The sequence below is a fragment of the Rousettus aegyptiacus genome, unplaced genomic scaffold (genome assembly GCF_014176215.1).
Source record: "Rousettus aegyptiacus isolate mRouAeg1 unplaced genomic scaffold, mRouAeg1.p scaffold_m13_p_11, whole genome shotgun sequence".
In the NCBI taxonomy this organism is placed as follows: Eukaryota; Metazoa; Chordata; class Mammalia; order Chiroptera; family Pteropodidae; genus Rousettus; species Rousettus aegyptiacus.
In genome coordinates, this window is record NW_023416286.1 from 33,124,120 (window position 1) to 33,139,760 (window position 15,641).

A 15,641-nucleotide genomic window follows, 5' to 3' on the forward strand; every position below is an offset into this window, starting at 1 on the left:
GCAGCAGAGATGACTTTTAGTTTAGGCAAACTGGGTAGTGGGCCCATTTGGGTATTTTAATAGATATTATAAAGCCAACAAATATATTTTCTTTCTTTGAGATGGCATATTAATTATTTTAAATACAAATACCCTTAGGAAGCTGACATATTGAGACATTTTCTTAGACATTCCCACTCTGGTATAATTTGGCTGTTTTCCTCCAACTAGTAGATAAGTTGAACTTCTTTGATAGAACTTTTGATTTCAAGTAAGAAGACTTTTAGAGAGAAGACTGGACTTAGCAGTGTGAAAAATAATAAACATAAATCTCATTTAACATGCAGTCAGGAGGTGGAAGAGCGAATTCTCACGCACATATAGCCAATACATACTATTGACACCAACAGGAAGAGATATACTTTGCATCTCCAACAGGAAGTGATACTACATTACTATATCAGCAAGAGGAAGAAAAGATTCCTTCTTGCCCAGTAGCAGCTCAGCCAATGGGAGACTGCCATAACTCAGCCAAATGAGAAGCCACTATACATTGAACTTTTCATATTCCACCAATGGACTCTGTTTACAAGAGCCAGTCCATAAAAGAGTGTTCCTCACCTTTGTCTCTCTGGACTTAAAAATTGCTATTTTTCGTTGTTCCTGAATAAACCCATTTTCCTAAAGAAATACCTGGTTATTTGTTATGGTCAATAGTAGGACAACAAAGTTCAGTCTCTTTTAGCCAGAAGAAACACAAATTCCTTGAGAATTAGCAATAGGCTGTAAAGAGCATTGGACACTGAGACCAATTTTCATGTAGTGTATTACACAATTTTTTGCTGAAGAATATCCTGGCTCCTGAGTTTGTATCAAGAATGCTTGGGCTCAGTTCAGGTGCTAATGAAAATAAATTCTAAGTACAATGTACATTTCCCTTGTTTATCCTGTTTCACCCCTATTTTAAATTTTACCTGGCATTAGTTATCCTAATAACTCCAGCATAAATGATTTGTTCCTTCTCCAAAACCTAATAGTAGAAATTCATAACACTTCTCTCTAATTACATCTAACTTTTTAATAGCACTTCGCTGCCCTGGGATAATTCTTCTAGGCTACTTATATCATGTATTTCATTTCACAGAAATAAGAGCCTTGAAAGTTTTGTATACTTCTCAACTACCGAGTTACTATTTTAGACGTCTACATAGATTTGTAGACACTCTTCAAAACTATTTGATTACACATCTTCCCTCCGCAACAAAGGAAAACATTCCAAAAGCCATCTGCCCAGACAACTACACTATCAAAAAGTTTACCTCTATCATGCATGTAAAGTCCACACTGCACCTTTTATCTATGAAAACGAAAAAAAGAAACCTCATTAAAAACGAAGTTGGGATGCCATGAAGGGAAAGCACTTAGGCAGGTACCTCTCCTGCACCCTGCATAATGTAGCAGGGTGAAGGAAGATTTCCTCCCAACCTGCCAACAGCAAGCTTCCAGTGCCTGAAGCAAACAAGAGGCGGCCACCACCCTGAAATCTCGTTTTTCTCAAACTTTTGTTTAAAAATTTCTCCCAACTTCCTCTTTTCCTCTATAAAAGAATGATATCGTTCTCTGGACTTGTCTATGTGGTTCATCAATTTGCTTGTCCTATGCTATTCCTGAATACACTAGATTTTGCTAAGTTTCTTACCTTGTTCTTTAAAAAGGCTGACATAGTCGAACATTTATTTAGCACTTAATGGTGTCAGGCACAAGGTAAAAGAATAGAGGTAGCTTTCTGCCTTGGAGGTGCGGGTAGTTGCACTTCGGTAAGCTGTGTAAAGGTTAATTTCTGTTTCCCCAGACTTTCCCCTTTTATCTCAGCTCAGCGATTTATAAGACCTTCAAAAATCTGTGGTGGAAGAACCATCGAAGGTATGGGTGGGAAAAAAAGAATCTAAAACACCCTGGTTGTAGGAAAGCACGCTTCACCTTCACCTCAACAGCCATCCCAGATATGAGAACAGGAACCCGAGAGAGTGCATTGTGAGCGTCGCAAACTTTTCAACTTCAACTTTTATTTAAAAGGATAAATAAGTTAACACCAAATTTAAAAAGTTCCTAGGGTCATGCAACCCAGGGCTGCATAATGTCATATTAATTTTCCAATATGAAGCGCAATCTACTTTTAACAACAGGTCAAGAAAAACAACAACAACAACTCCGTGCTACCCCAAAATAACCCCCTCAGCACGGATCCACAAGACCTTCCTAACAGAAACTTTCCGTGGTTCCTAAGGAAGCCCGGTCTCGCGAGAGTTACGGAAGCACCGACCGGGCCCGGAAGGAGCGAGCGCGGGGGCCAGGTGGGCGGGGCGCTGAGGTTCGCCAGTTCCGCGAGCTCCAGGCGCTACAACCGTTCTCGCGCTCTGCCGCGGGTCGGGTAACCATGGCCAGCGAGTCGAGCCTTCTGCTCTTCATGCAGCTGCTGCTCGGCCCAGCTCTTGTGCGCAGCTCCAGCCCTCTCCCTCTGGTCCTCAACACTTGGCCTTTTAAGAATGCAACCGAAGCAGGTGCGGGGCGCTGACCGGGGGGCGGGGACTGCTCTACGAGCGCTGGCAAGTGGGAAGGAAAGGCTGGCCGACCCCACTGAGGTTATGGGAGCCGGGAACGCAGGCAAGCACCAGACTGGGCCATGCCTTCTGTAGCCTCCCCTTCCAATTCTTCCCGCACCTTCTCGTCGCTGCGTCTCTGGCAGTTGACCCTCGCTCCGTGTTCTGCCACTGCTGCACTTTCGGTTCTCATCATTTAGGATCGATCCCACTTTTCATCCCTTGTGCAAATATATTCTCCACGGTGTTGCTGACCCAGAGTAGTTAGTGCCTTTCTGCTGTACTTTCACAGGGGCGCCTCTGGTATCTTGCTTGACATTAGTCTATTCATGTGATACCTCGTGACTACCCTCTACAACTCTCTAACCTCTCTGGTCTCCCTCCCCAGTAATACCTTGTTCTCCAGTTTTGCAGACGAATAATAATAATTTCCCAAAGAAAGCGTATAATTTTTATACTTTTCGCCCCCTACATGCTGGTATGTTGTATTTGCTACCTTGAATGTAGAGTTCCAGGCTTGGCTGTATATTAAAATCATCTGTGGAGTGTGTAAAATATACTAGTGCCTCTGCCGCACCTACTGAGAGTTTGATTTAATTCCTAGAACCAATTGCATTTTTTTTTTAAAGCTCCCTAACTGGTTTTGATGTGCAGCCAGGATTGAGAACCACTAAGCTAAAGTATTGCCTCTTCCAGGAAGCCTTCCGTGATGTACTTAACTGCTCTTTTGTCCAATCTGAGTTAGGTGCCTATCTTCTGTGCAGAGTTCCACAGAACATAGTAGAGAGCAGTCAAATGGCTACTTCTGAATACTGGCTTTACCTACTAGCTTTCTGACCTTTAATAAGTCACTTAACCTCTCTGGATCTGTTTCTTCCTACTTAAATTGAGAAAAGTAGTTGTACAGTATTTACCTGGAAAACTGTTGTGAAAATTAAATTAATTCATATAAAGCCCACACTGTAATTATTTGCTTTATGGTATTATTGAGATTTGCTGATGGATGTTACCTCAATAAAAATATTAGTTATATATATTTTAATGATCTAATGATGCAGAAGAAATTTATAAGGCTATGATTTAATGCATTTTCAATGTAACTGTTCATTAGCAGCTTCAATTGTAACTTTTTAAATTGAAGGAGAGAATATTTCTTTTCTCACACAGTAGAAATAGGTATTAAGTGAAAAAACCCTCACTGCATCAATAGCCAGTTTTTGAATTTTTCACAGTAAATAGTTGTGTTATATAGTTTTGTTTATATCACTGTGTATTTCACACTGACTCCTTTGTAGCAACTGATACACTGATTTTAAAATTCATTTTAATTTAGGGTAAATGGGAAAAAAATTATAAAAATTTTTATCATTTGTTGCATTTGGCATTGAAAAAAAAATATATAAACAAGCACTGTTGGAATGGATTAACAGCATGGAGCACTTTAGCATCTGGAGGTTCCACCTTGGATGCCGTGGAGAAGGGCTGCGCTGTGTGTGAGAGAGAGCAGTGTGACGGCACTGTAGGATTTGGAGGAAGTCCCGATGAGTTTGGAGAAACCACACTGGATGCCATGATCATGGATGGGTAAGAACACTCTCTAGGACTGATTTATCGCTGTACCTTCACTTCACATGGAGTTATATTTGTAGTCGATTAGTCTTACACTGAGAGCAAGATGGGTCATTATATATTTTGTTTCAGGTCAAAACCCCTAGCTTATTGTATGTGGCCTTTCCAAACTCAAGGAGTTTCACTCTCAATTAAAAGAAAATCATAATAATAATAGAAATATCACATGGAAGTAGGTAGTCTCCTTAGCACAAAAGAACCCCAAAATACAAAAATATGTCCCTGACCTGGTGAACAGTTGTTCATCTGCCATCCCCAAATGCTGTGGTTTGCCTGACCTGAAGCCTTAAAACTCCTTTCAAAAGCCATATTAAAACAAGCCAGAAGAAACTGAGAATTTTAATGCTTTGGAGTAAATGGTAAATTGATTTTTTTCCCCCTAAATTTGTCTAACTGTGAGAATTTGTGTGAAGTTCATGGATGTGCTGTGAACTTAGTGTTTATCCTACAAAATACTGTACCTTGACATAAAGCAATATTTTTTAAATGCATGAACCTATGGAAATAAATCTTATACTGCTTTTTTTTTTTTTTTTACAGCACTACTATGAATGTAGGAGCAGTAGGAGATCTTAGAAGAATTAAAAATGCTATTGGTGTGGCACGAAAAGTATTGGAACATACAACGCACACACTTTTAGCAGGAGAGTCAGGTACGTTTTACCTATACTGAAGTTTTATTTAGTCTTTTGTCTATATTCACTGTGAAAAAAGGACTTAGTATAAAATAGTGGATAAAAGCCGACCTAAGTTCAAATTCCAGCTGTTTTACTTAATATCTGTTTAACTTTGGATAAGTTACTTGTAAAGTCTCACTTTCTTCATCTTTAAAATAGGATTTAAAAAAATATATGTTATCTATAGATGGGGAATTGCTGGACTGAAAGAGGATTCAGCATCATCTCTGTTCCTGTATTACCTTTTTATAGGTGTAACACCCATGGAGCATTATTAACATAAGATGGGAACAGAAGGAATTTTGCTATGGCAATGTCACCTACTTAAACATCATCTGTGTTAATACTAAAAATCATGCAGTGACCTATAATCAAAAAATAACTTTTAATGATGTTTTAGCTAACAACTCCAGTAGCTGATCTTCGGTTGTGTTGAAATACAGAATTGAAAACTACCTGACAAGCAATGATTTGTTACTGATTGATGGAATCCAGTTGTCCCTTTGGTTTCTCAAAGTATTTTACACAGTGGGCATCACACCCTAGTTAAAGCAGTAAGATTCTTAGTCGGGAAGAGGTGTGCCTTTTCTTTTGTAAAGTAGAAAAAGGAGATTGTAGGGGAATGGGGAGAGGAGAACTGTCATAATACACACCCCAAAGGTCTCAAGCAGGTCAGTTTCGGGAAGAAGTACAAAAGTTGAGATCTAGAAACTGACACCCTTAAAACTTTGTATCTGAATACTCCCTTATCTACCCCAGGATGATTGTAACCCACTTAAGAGACAGCTAAACTGCAACTTCCTGTACATATTTTGTTTAGAAGACGATACTTCACGAATTTACATTTTTCTTTTCTTCCTCATTTCTAGCCACCAAGTTTGCTGAAAGTATGGGATTTGTCAATGAGGATTTATCGACCAATGCTTCTCGAGCTCTTCATTCAGATTGGCTTGCTCGGAATTGCCAGCCAAATTATTGGAGGGTGTGTACACATAATTTTAAAAAGTAAATTATTTGAAAATATTATGTGACCTCCCTCTCTGTCGTCTACCTGTTGCCTAAAGTGCTCGTTAGCACCCTGGTTGCACTTTAAAACCAGCAATGTAAGTTGATTATCTGGGCGTGGGTGTTCTTAAAAGCTCCCTAGCTGCATCTAGGGCAGGTCCTGGGTGGAGAACTACTGGTCCCTGGCAGTACTTTTCAAACTCTGAAGGTTCTGCTATTGGGAGAGTCTGCTTGTATTTCCTTCAAACAAAAGGTTCCAAGTCTAAAAAAATCGAAATTTGGAAACTATTAGTCTAAAATAAGTCTTAGATTTTTATCCATGTGAAGTTACCCAGAATCTTGCCCTTATTTGACTGAAGGTTTTATACTGTTAGGTGTCTAGTATGTTCTTAGTAGAATACTTTATCTTTAAATCAATAGACTTTTAGAATAAATCAGTTTGTCTTTGCCATCCAGAGCATTTCCAGACTAGACTATCTCAGTCTCTCATCTGTTTCTTCTCCAAATCCTAATTATCTTTGAATAACCATGGAGTCTCTGGAATTAGCCCTTGAAAGAGGCTTCTGTGTAAAATCAAGTCAGGGGAGGCACCAGCCTAATGAATAAGTCATTAGGAATAGGTTTCTTGCTTTAATACTAACCCATATATGTACAACTTAAATTTATGAATTTGGATTATTTTCTTGAGCCTTTAAGATTCGTAAAGGAAACTGACAGTAAAATTTAGAATATGTTCACATGAACTTAGCTTTGAAAAAAAAGGTGATTTTAAAATAGATTTGCTTTAAATCTTGTAATTCTTCTTTGGCCAGGGAACAAATTCTGAAATTTAAAGGTCAGGTTGCATACCTAATTCCATTTAGGATTAATATCTAACAAAAAATTTTTCATTTCTATCTGCCATTATACTGAGAATTTTAGGCATATAAAGAGAAAATCAGGGATCTTTCCAGACAATGTAGTTGTCTAGTCCACATTATGTAATTCTGAGAGTAGACTAGGTATTTAGTAAAATTATATCCATCTGTTCACATAAGACTTAGTTAATCTTTGGCTTTTAATTCTTATCTTTCAGTCACCAGATGTCCTTTGGTTTCTTGCTAATGTTTAGTGATTGTACATAACTACTTGCCAATTTCTAAAATCACCCTTTCTAAAAAATACAACTTAAATCTTGTTTACAGAATGTTATACCAGATGCTTCAAAATACTGTGGACCTTACAAACCACCTAGTATCTTAAAACAAGATGGTTCTACCTATAAAGAAACAGGAAATAATTACGGTCATGATACCATTGGTAATTTGCCTTTTATACAGTTTTTATGATTAAAGTTCAGTCATTTTTTATTGCCTTTCCATAGTTCTTAACTTCGTTATCCCTATTCATGTACCAGAAGGTGGTTTTGATTATTTTAACTGGCAAGCAATACATCTTATAAATTCTTTGCTTAACATATATATACGTTTTGGTAAATTACCTTCTACAAGACCCCTAAAATCTAATGACTATTCACTTGTGGAGTTTTAAATCTTCGTATGTAGTTCTTTAATAATTGATGTTTCTTGCCACATTCATGTGATCTCTCCAAGCTGTAGTGTTGGAAATTTTCATTGGTCCGTGTCAATGATTTTCTTTGGAGTTCTCTTTGAAAAAGGCATTGAAAGTAACTGAGCAATTTGAAAAGTAAGAATATGGGATGTCTACCAAATGATATTATAAAACTAGATCATCAAGAAACACAAATTATACCACTGGTACAATTTTCAGTATTCCTAAGTTTCCTATTTTCTTCTACCTGTCATTAATGAAAGAGGATATTTGTGTTACCAATTGTTCAATTACTCGATTATATTTGAGGTAAACTTTAGAGTTGATACCTACAATGATTTTTTTTTTTTTTAATTCTAGGCATGGTTGTAATCCATAAAAAGGGAAAAACTGCTGCTGGTACATCTACGAATGGTATAAAATTCAAAATACATGGGTTAGTGTTTCTAAAAGAACAGTTCTCACAAATGTATATTGCATATAAACCAATGTGTATTGCATGTAAACCAATACATGCGCGGTGCTATGGGAGATGTAGAGGCAAACCACAGCCGAGATAAATAAATGTGAAAGAAAATAAATTAACATCTGCTAAGTGCCAAAGGAGAGTGAATCCCAGCTGGTGCTGTAGAGTTCAGGGATGGCAGTGGTGATCTGATTCAGCTGGGGGGAGTTAGGGAGGCCAGTGGGAAGGTGCTGGTTGCTGAACCTGAGCCTAAGGAAGGGAAGGGAACATCCAGGCCAAGGCACTAGCAGATCCAAAGTAGTACACACCAGCTCCATGCTCCCCCTAGCGGGAAAAGAGATTGCGCGTATGCTGGTTGCAGAGGAGGAAGACCAGAGTCCGATTTCAGGGGTCCTTAAGTCAGTTTAAGGATTTCTGGATTACATTTCAAAGTAGTAGAAAAGCATTACAAGGAAAACCAATGGTAAAATTTTGGCACATTAGGTAGAAAGCATAAGTAAATTTTAGGTGAAGAAATCCAATTTGAACCTGTTAATATAACCCAGAAATTAGATGATAAGGATGCTAATAATAGTCACTAAAAATCTGTGCCACCTTGATATATAAGATGGTATCTAATTCTTATTAATGTAGGTTTGTGGAAACCTAAGTTGAAAAAACTTATGAAAATATTTTTTTTCTGTGTTCTGATGAAGAAATTACTTGAAACAAAAATCGGTGTCTAAGTAGAAATACCCCCTGTTGTTGAAACAGCTCATAAAATAATTTAGTTTTTACACTGATTTCATGTCCTAAATTATTACACTTTGTCTTCTCAAAGTCGAATAGGAGATTCGCCAATTCCTGGAGCCGGGGCCTATGCCGATGATACTGCTGGAGCAGCTGCAGCTACTGGGGACGGGGATATACTGATGCGCTTTCTACCAAGGTACGACTTTTTACATGTGTGACCTTTAGAGATCTTTAGCGGAGACGTTGTCTATCAAAATAGACAATAATTGTTTGGCCTTGTAATCCAAATTTGTGTGTACAAGAGCTTTTGAGAAATTCTGCTTAGAATTCTTTACTAACGTATTGATGATATAATGATTCAAATTAATCATAGTACTCTGAAATAAAATATTTCTCTCTACCTCACAGACGAGAATACTTACAATCCAGTTAAATCGTTTATATAAGGCCACTAAATAAAGGAACTGTAGTAATTGATAAAAGTAAGAAATGCAGTCACCCTGTATAATTACTGAAAGATAATTATGACAACTAGATATTTTGCACATGCCCAGTATTTTCCCTATTGATCGTAGCCCCATTTCTTATTTAAATAGACCCTCTGTACTTTTGGCTTTTATTACTAAGTAACAGTTATTCCGCAAAAGCCAAAAATAATAGTCCTTATCTGAAACTAGTAGTGGGTTAGTTGAAAAGATAGATATTGTAACAAGGTTTGCTTGCTTTCATGTTGATGCTTTCACAGGAGTTACTGACTCCTGGTCATTTACATATTCTATCAAATATGACAATTTCGATAGTTTTAGATTTCTAACTTAAAATAACCAAATTTGGAGTTAGTTTATTCTATAATACTAAAGTTTTGCCTTTGTTTAAATCAGCTACCAAGCTGTAGAATATATGAGAAGAGGAGAAAATCCAACCATAGCTTGCCAGAAAGTGATTTCAAGAATTCATAAATATTTTCCAAAGTTCTTTGGGGCTGTTATATGTGCAAATGTGACTGGAAGTTATGGTAAGTTTTACTTGGAATTTGTATTTGTGTGAACTTACAAATGTTGATGAAAACATAACACTTTAAAATATTGTGGTGTTTTATTTCTCTACAGTGGAAATGAGGACCATATTGAGTAGACACTGGGTAAATGTTAATTGATGATCTGTCAAGGCCCACGAAGTTTTAAAAATATACTTAAAACCCTCCTTTGGTTGACTGCTGATAGTTATGATCCAGTCTTTCACTATTAGTTCTTTGACTTTGGTCCTAAGTACAGTTTAGCTTCAGCTCCAAGTCTGTTGGTGAGATGGGCTAATGTAGTCAAATGCTTTTATTAGAAGTAGATAGGAGTAAATTATCTTCCCTACTTTCCCATTCATTATTTAAATGTCTTAGTCATTTAGATCTTCTTGGGGCTCCAAGGTACAAAATGTTTTACTAATTAGTAAACCAAAGTAGTTAGAATTATTTTCGTACTGTGTTTGAAGCATGTCCTTTGCTTTATTTAATTTCTATATGAGCCTATCACAGTTTCAAAGCATTTCAAGATCAACCACTACTGATTCTCATTAGTGAGTTTTCAGAAGGGGAAGATAGATCAGCTTACTGATCAATATGACTTATTAGGTTAGACTGTTTATTATTGTTCTTTGATCTTTTACTTCCCACAGTTCTGTATTTAAAAAATGTGTTTGAAGAATTTCTTATTCTTTTTTAAGTACTAAGATACAAAAGTCAATATAAGTTATGGGAGGGAAAGGCTTTATATATTAAAAAGTAAGTCAGTTTCATTCATTGCCTCTTAAGAATAAACCTTAAAAGGCTCAAAGTTGGAATTAACAGGATGTAAAATGATAATTATATAATTATAGATGAATTTAAAATTATAGATGATAATTATGTAATTATAGATGAATCCAGTCCCTTACACTTAAAGTAATGACATTAGATGGGAACCCTCCAGGTGTTTGTACATAGGTAGGCAGGGCAGCAGGAAACCACTTAAGTAAGATGAACTTGATTAGACAGAGAGCATCTTGACAAATTCCTCACTTTCTATGAGGATAAAAGCGGGGAAAAGAACAGGGAGCATGGGGAGGAGAGGATTATGGGTGAATGATAGGAATGTGCACATGACTAAGAAAATAAAATCTTTAGCATTTGCCTGAAAAAAAAGTTTTGCTTTTTGCTAAGAAAAGGATGTGAACACAGTAAAATAATAGTAGTAGTGACAGCATGTATATAGAGCAAAAAATCAGCCTATAGTCTGAGGTTCAAAGAAATAGCTAATCCACTTCTACCTTTCTTCCTCTCATGGACTGTCAACTGTTCAGTACTAAGGAAGGTGACACAGTATCCCTTCTCAGTTGGATATCAGGTATACAACAGGCGATGTCTGTATTGGTTGTAAATATGTGCATTCTATAACCAAACAACTTTTTCTTTTCTTGGCCTCAGGTGCTGCTTGCAATAAACTACCAACATTTACTCAGTTTAGTTTCATGGTTTATAATTCTCAAAAAAATCAGCCAGTGGAGGAAAAAGTAGACTGCATCTAATCCATCTTTTCTGTCAGCATCTATATTTAAAGAAGAAAGAAGCAAAGGTTGAAAAGGTTACTCACTATCACCCCAGAGTGTGCCTCATACATTCTAAATTCTTTTTGTAAAATAAGCACAAATAAGTTTATGCTGAAGTATCACTTTTTAATATATGAAATTTTTGGTTATGTATTTTTATTTAAGCTTTGTGTCTTTGTATATTGCCTGAAAATGAATATGTCCATGTGTATGTATTTTTTATATGTTTAAATTTTAAATGATATTTGGATTTCTGCTCAGTTTTTTAAGAAATTGCCACTTTGGAGATTTATTTCCATGATCTATTAAAGCCAAAAGAAATAATCTATTTAAATATTTAAAAGAGTATCAAGTTTTTTAGACCCAAGAAAAAGGTAAGGATTAGGCACAGCATGATTAGTCCTGATTGAATTTTATTACATTAAAATGATATGTCTGTTATCACAGATTATCAATTTTACATAATGCTTCCTGCTAGCTTAAAGAAAGAATGCTGTTACAGGTGATTTTTGTTTTGTTCATATTAGAAAATATGGGCAGTCTTCTGATGAGCAATTGTATTGATCTTTGTTTTTTTTTCCCTCTGATAGAGCTCTCAATGTATGACAGTTCTTTAGCCACAAAAATCTCTGATTTTTTAGCTACTAATATTTAGTATTAATTTCTTCTGAAAATGATTTAGGGAATTTGATCTATACTGTGGTTTTCCTAATCCCTTGTGCTGTGGTTGGTGATTGCAGTTAGAGATAAGTCAGTAAGTAGCCATCATCTAGCTTGGTCTTGTTTTTCCAAGTGCTGAGTCCAGTATCTGACTGAGAACTATATAACATTGAATGCATGCTTTCTCAGCATCATCTTTTCCTACAGAATCATTATCTTTACCATCAGGAGTCAGTAATAACACCATATGTACAATATTGTCCTCAAGCTTTATTATATCTGCTCTGTTTTTTCTATACACATCTTAATATTTAATGTTCTTTATAATTTAGGACTAGAAAGCTATAGTTTTGAGAATGCTCTTAGGGCACTTGTTTTTGGACCTTGCTATGTATTGTAATTTTCTGGGAAGCCTTCTCTTCTATCCCAAGTCATATTTTTCACAAATGAGAACCTGAAAGCTAGAATTAGCAGACTACTAACAATAGCCTGAAAGCAAATAAGGAAATAATTCTGTACTTTCACTCATGAGGGTTCCCATGAGGTATGTGAATTTGCTGAAATCTAATACTGGGCCTTAGAACGAGGGGAAGAAAAATTTAAACTCTCAGTATATTAATAGCAAATGGGATGCCTGTTTTGTGTGTTTGCTATTTGTTAATGTGTTGGGCAACCACGTGCTACCAGAAAAAATGATATTATTGAAAGTCTTCGTGTCCTGTCACTCCCCAGCAAATTAGGAGTTTAGGTGACAAAAACAACCCATGTAATTTTTTAAAAAGTATTTTCTCTTTAATTCACAATCTTCCTAGTGGAAATAATTTTTCTATATATCTAATGTAGAAAGATAGAAATGAAATTAGCTTTGGAAATATATTTCTGAAGTTTTAGATTTGAATGTAATATAAATTAAATGCTGTAGCTGTGTTGTCCTTTCTTTTGAAAAGTTAAAATTACTTTTTCTGTCCCTGGTGATGATGTACACAGGAAACACCTCTTTGATAATGACGTCATGATATCAGTGATCACTATGGTTGTAGGAGAGACACGTAGAAATCTAGCGAAATAGCACAGTGTGTAAAGAGAATTGTGAGCCAATCATAAATTGAACTTGGAAATTATTCACTAAAACTTGGTAAAAGCGAGAAAGTTACTTGGGAAATGAACCATGGAAAATCTAATCATTATTTAACTTTTTATGGCACATAGTAGTTGGTGGTTTGTTTCACATATATCCTGGTTGTATAGATTGCATGACAGTTAGATAGCTTAGGATAAAGGTAAAAGATTCTTCTCTATCCTGCCAGTTTTTTCTTCTTTTTCTTTTCATCCTAAGGAAAATGTTTTGTTACTTGCCTAGTAAGGTGAAATTAAATTGTCCCCTCACACATGCGGATTAATCAACTTTCTTAAGTGATTCATAGAACATTAATATTGTCACCTGAATATATTATTTACACACAGAGTGCTTGCCATCTAATTCTGTTCTCGCCTCTTTTCAGCTAACACATTTCATTTCATTTAACATTTCTAGCATACATAGCACAGGAGTTTAGTGGGCTTTGAGTGTTATCTTAGCTCAGTTTAGCAGCACCATTTAGAAAAAGGAAGTGATTTTGGTATCAGCAATATCAAAGTTTCTTGATTATTACCCCCAGAGACTGTAGATGAACTTCAAGAATTTGGTATTTTTAGTACACTAGGCAAAGATGAAAACCTTAACCAGAAATATACAATAAAGAATTTGGTAATTTTATGCCCTTCATTTATTTGCATTGATTAATCCCTGAAACAAATTTTTTCAGTTAATTATCTGACTTTACCGAAATGGGCAACAAGACTCTTTTGTGTGTGTTGAGTTAATTTTCCTAGCCATAGTATAAACTGTGGAGTCATAAGTCCTGTTGCCAAGCAGCTCCAGCTCCGTCTACCCTGCACATGGCAGGACTGCTCTTCTAGTCCCTTGTGATTTGGTGCAGCCATGTGACTGGTTCTGGTAAGGAGTTTCAAGCAGAAGTGAAGAGTATGAGACTTTCCCGTGCTTTTTTTAAAGCATGACTGCATGATGTGGCTGCCCCATCAACTCGACTCCTTGAATGACTATAATGAATGGACCCCATGACAGTACACAGTGGACATACATAAACAAGAAATAAGCCTGTGTTATTGTGATCACCCAGCAGAAACTACCCTGTCCTGACTGATATATCAAATATGCATAAATAGTTTAACATATTTTGGGAGGTTATTAAACTAATGACAAATGAACTCTTTAGAGAACAAAAGGACGTTTAAAAAACAGGCAAAGATAACCTAGAAAGGTACTGGTTAGAGATTAACAAACAGGTTAAAGGGTAGGAAAATGATGAATGATTTCTTAAAAATACTTACTTAAATTATATATACTGTTCGTTTCCAATTATAACAGTCTAAAAAGGGCAAAATTATGACGACAGTAAAAAGATAAGTGTTAGACAGGGGTTAGGGGGAAGGAAGGATGAATAGGAGAACACAGGATTTTTAGAGCAGTGAAGCTATTCTACATAATGCTATAATGGATACATGTCATCATACATTTGCCCAAACCTGTTGAGTGTAACACCAAGAGTGAACCCTAATGTAAACTCTGGACTGCAGGTGATAAATATGTATCAATGTAGATTCATCATTGTAATAAATGCACCATTCTGCTTCTGAAGGTGGTGGTAGGGGAAGCTGTGTGCATTAGAGCAGCGGTCCCCAATCTTTTTGGCACCAGGAACCGATGCACCTAGGAGAATACTTGAGTAAGTATAGGAATATTATATAATAATAGCCTGCATTAATTGAGCACTTAGTACTAAGCAGTTTTACATGTATTATTTAATTCCGTCAAAGCCAATGAGGAGTGCATAGTATCCAGTGAGGAGGTTTAGATATCTCCATGTGCAGTAGCTGTGTTTGGTCTGGCTTGCATGGTGCTGGCTTTTGTTCTATGCCAGCTTTTATCTGGAATATCTTTTCAAGAATGTTTCTATAGTAGAAGCCTCCAAGATTGAGATAGAATCTCCCTCCGGGGCAAGAGGCAATTTGTTTGCTGTCCGGCATAACAAAGATAACCTCTCCTTTTGAGGCAAAGGGTAGGCAGATTTACTCACAGCCTCCTTGTGGAAGACTTGAGTTTCCTAAATCTGAGGTTTCTCAGCTGTGATGCAAGCTTACTTTGTTCAGTACCCACCGAGTCCACTTCTCTGTATCTCCAGGGAAACCTAAGAGGGACCTGAATGTGAAGATTATGCTTTTCACTATGCTCTGACCAATAAGGTTCTTTGTCTTTTATCCAGATAACTCTTGTCTTCTGCCAGCTTCCATGAAACTGGCAGGCTAACTTATTAGCTGGCACATAGGATAATATCTGTAATTCTTCACAGTTCTTGACAGTAATTAGTAAGAAATCTCTGATTTTGTTATTACTGTTCCTTCCATATTTTGGGGTAAAACATTGTAGACCTTTAGATAAATTGAAAATAAAATCAAAGACTGCAATCCCTAAAGAATGGTTTAACAAAGGCCAAGGACAACCCTCTTGACATTGTTCACATACTGAACATTTAATTAATTATGATAAAATTTCCCAACAATCCGTCATGCTATCCAGGGGTCCCATCTAAAACACCTAAATATTAACCCCATTCCTTTGAATAAAATAACCAGGAACTAACACAATTCAAATTTTAACTGATTGCACTGCTAAATAATGCATAACAAATAATAGAAATCTCAAAC

The 15,641-nt window shown here is 36.4% G+C and overlaps 1 protein-coding gene across 1 annotated transcript; it reads left to right on the top strand.

Annotated features, from left to right (window-relative positions):
• Positions 1–2,341: 2,341 nt before the first annotated feature.
• Positions 2,342–11,550, top strand: AGA (aspartylglucosaminidase). The gene is made up of 9 exons (XM_016133424.2): positions 2,342–2,540; positions 4,010–4,163; positions 4,749–4,861; positions 5,755–5,867; positions 7,075–7,189; positions 7,802–7,877; positions 8,728–8,835; positions 9,521–9,654; positions 11,095–11,550. The coding sequence occupies exons 1-9, from the start codon at positions 2,417–2,419 to the stop codon at positions 11,193–11,195; spliced, it is 1,038 nt and encodes a 345-aa protein (XP_015988910.1). The 5' UTR covers positions 2,342–2,416; the 3' UTR covers positions 11,196–11,550.
• Positions 11,551–15,641: the final 4,091 nt, after the last annotated feature.

Coding starts and splice junctions, on each gene's coding strand:
- AGA (XM_016133424.2), top strand. CDS start 2,417: ATGGCCAGCGAGTCGAGCCTTCTGCTCTTCATGCAGCTGCTGCTCGGC. Junction 4,862..5,754: donor ACTTTTAGCAGGAGAGTCAG/GTACGTTTTACC, acceptor CCTCATTTCTAG/CCACCAAGTTTGCTGAAAGT. Junction 7,878..8,727: donor ATAAAATTCAAAATACATGG/GTTAGTGTTTCT, acceptor GTCTTCTCAAAG/TCGAATAGGAGATTCGCCAA.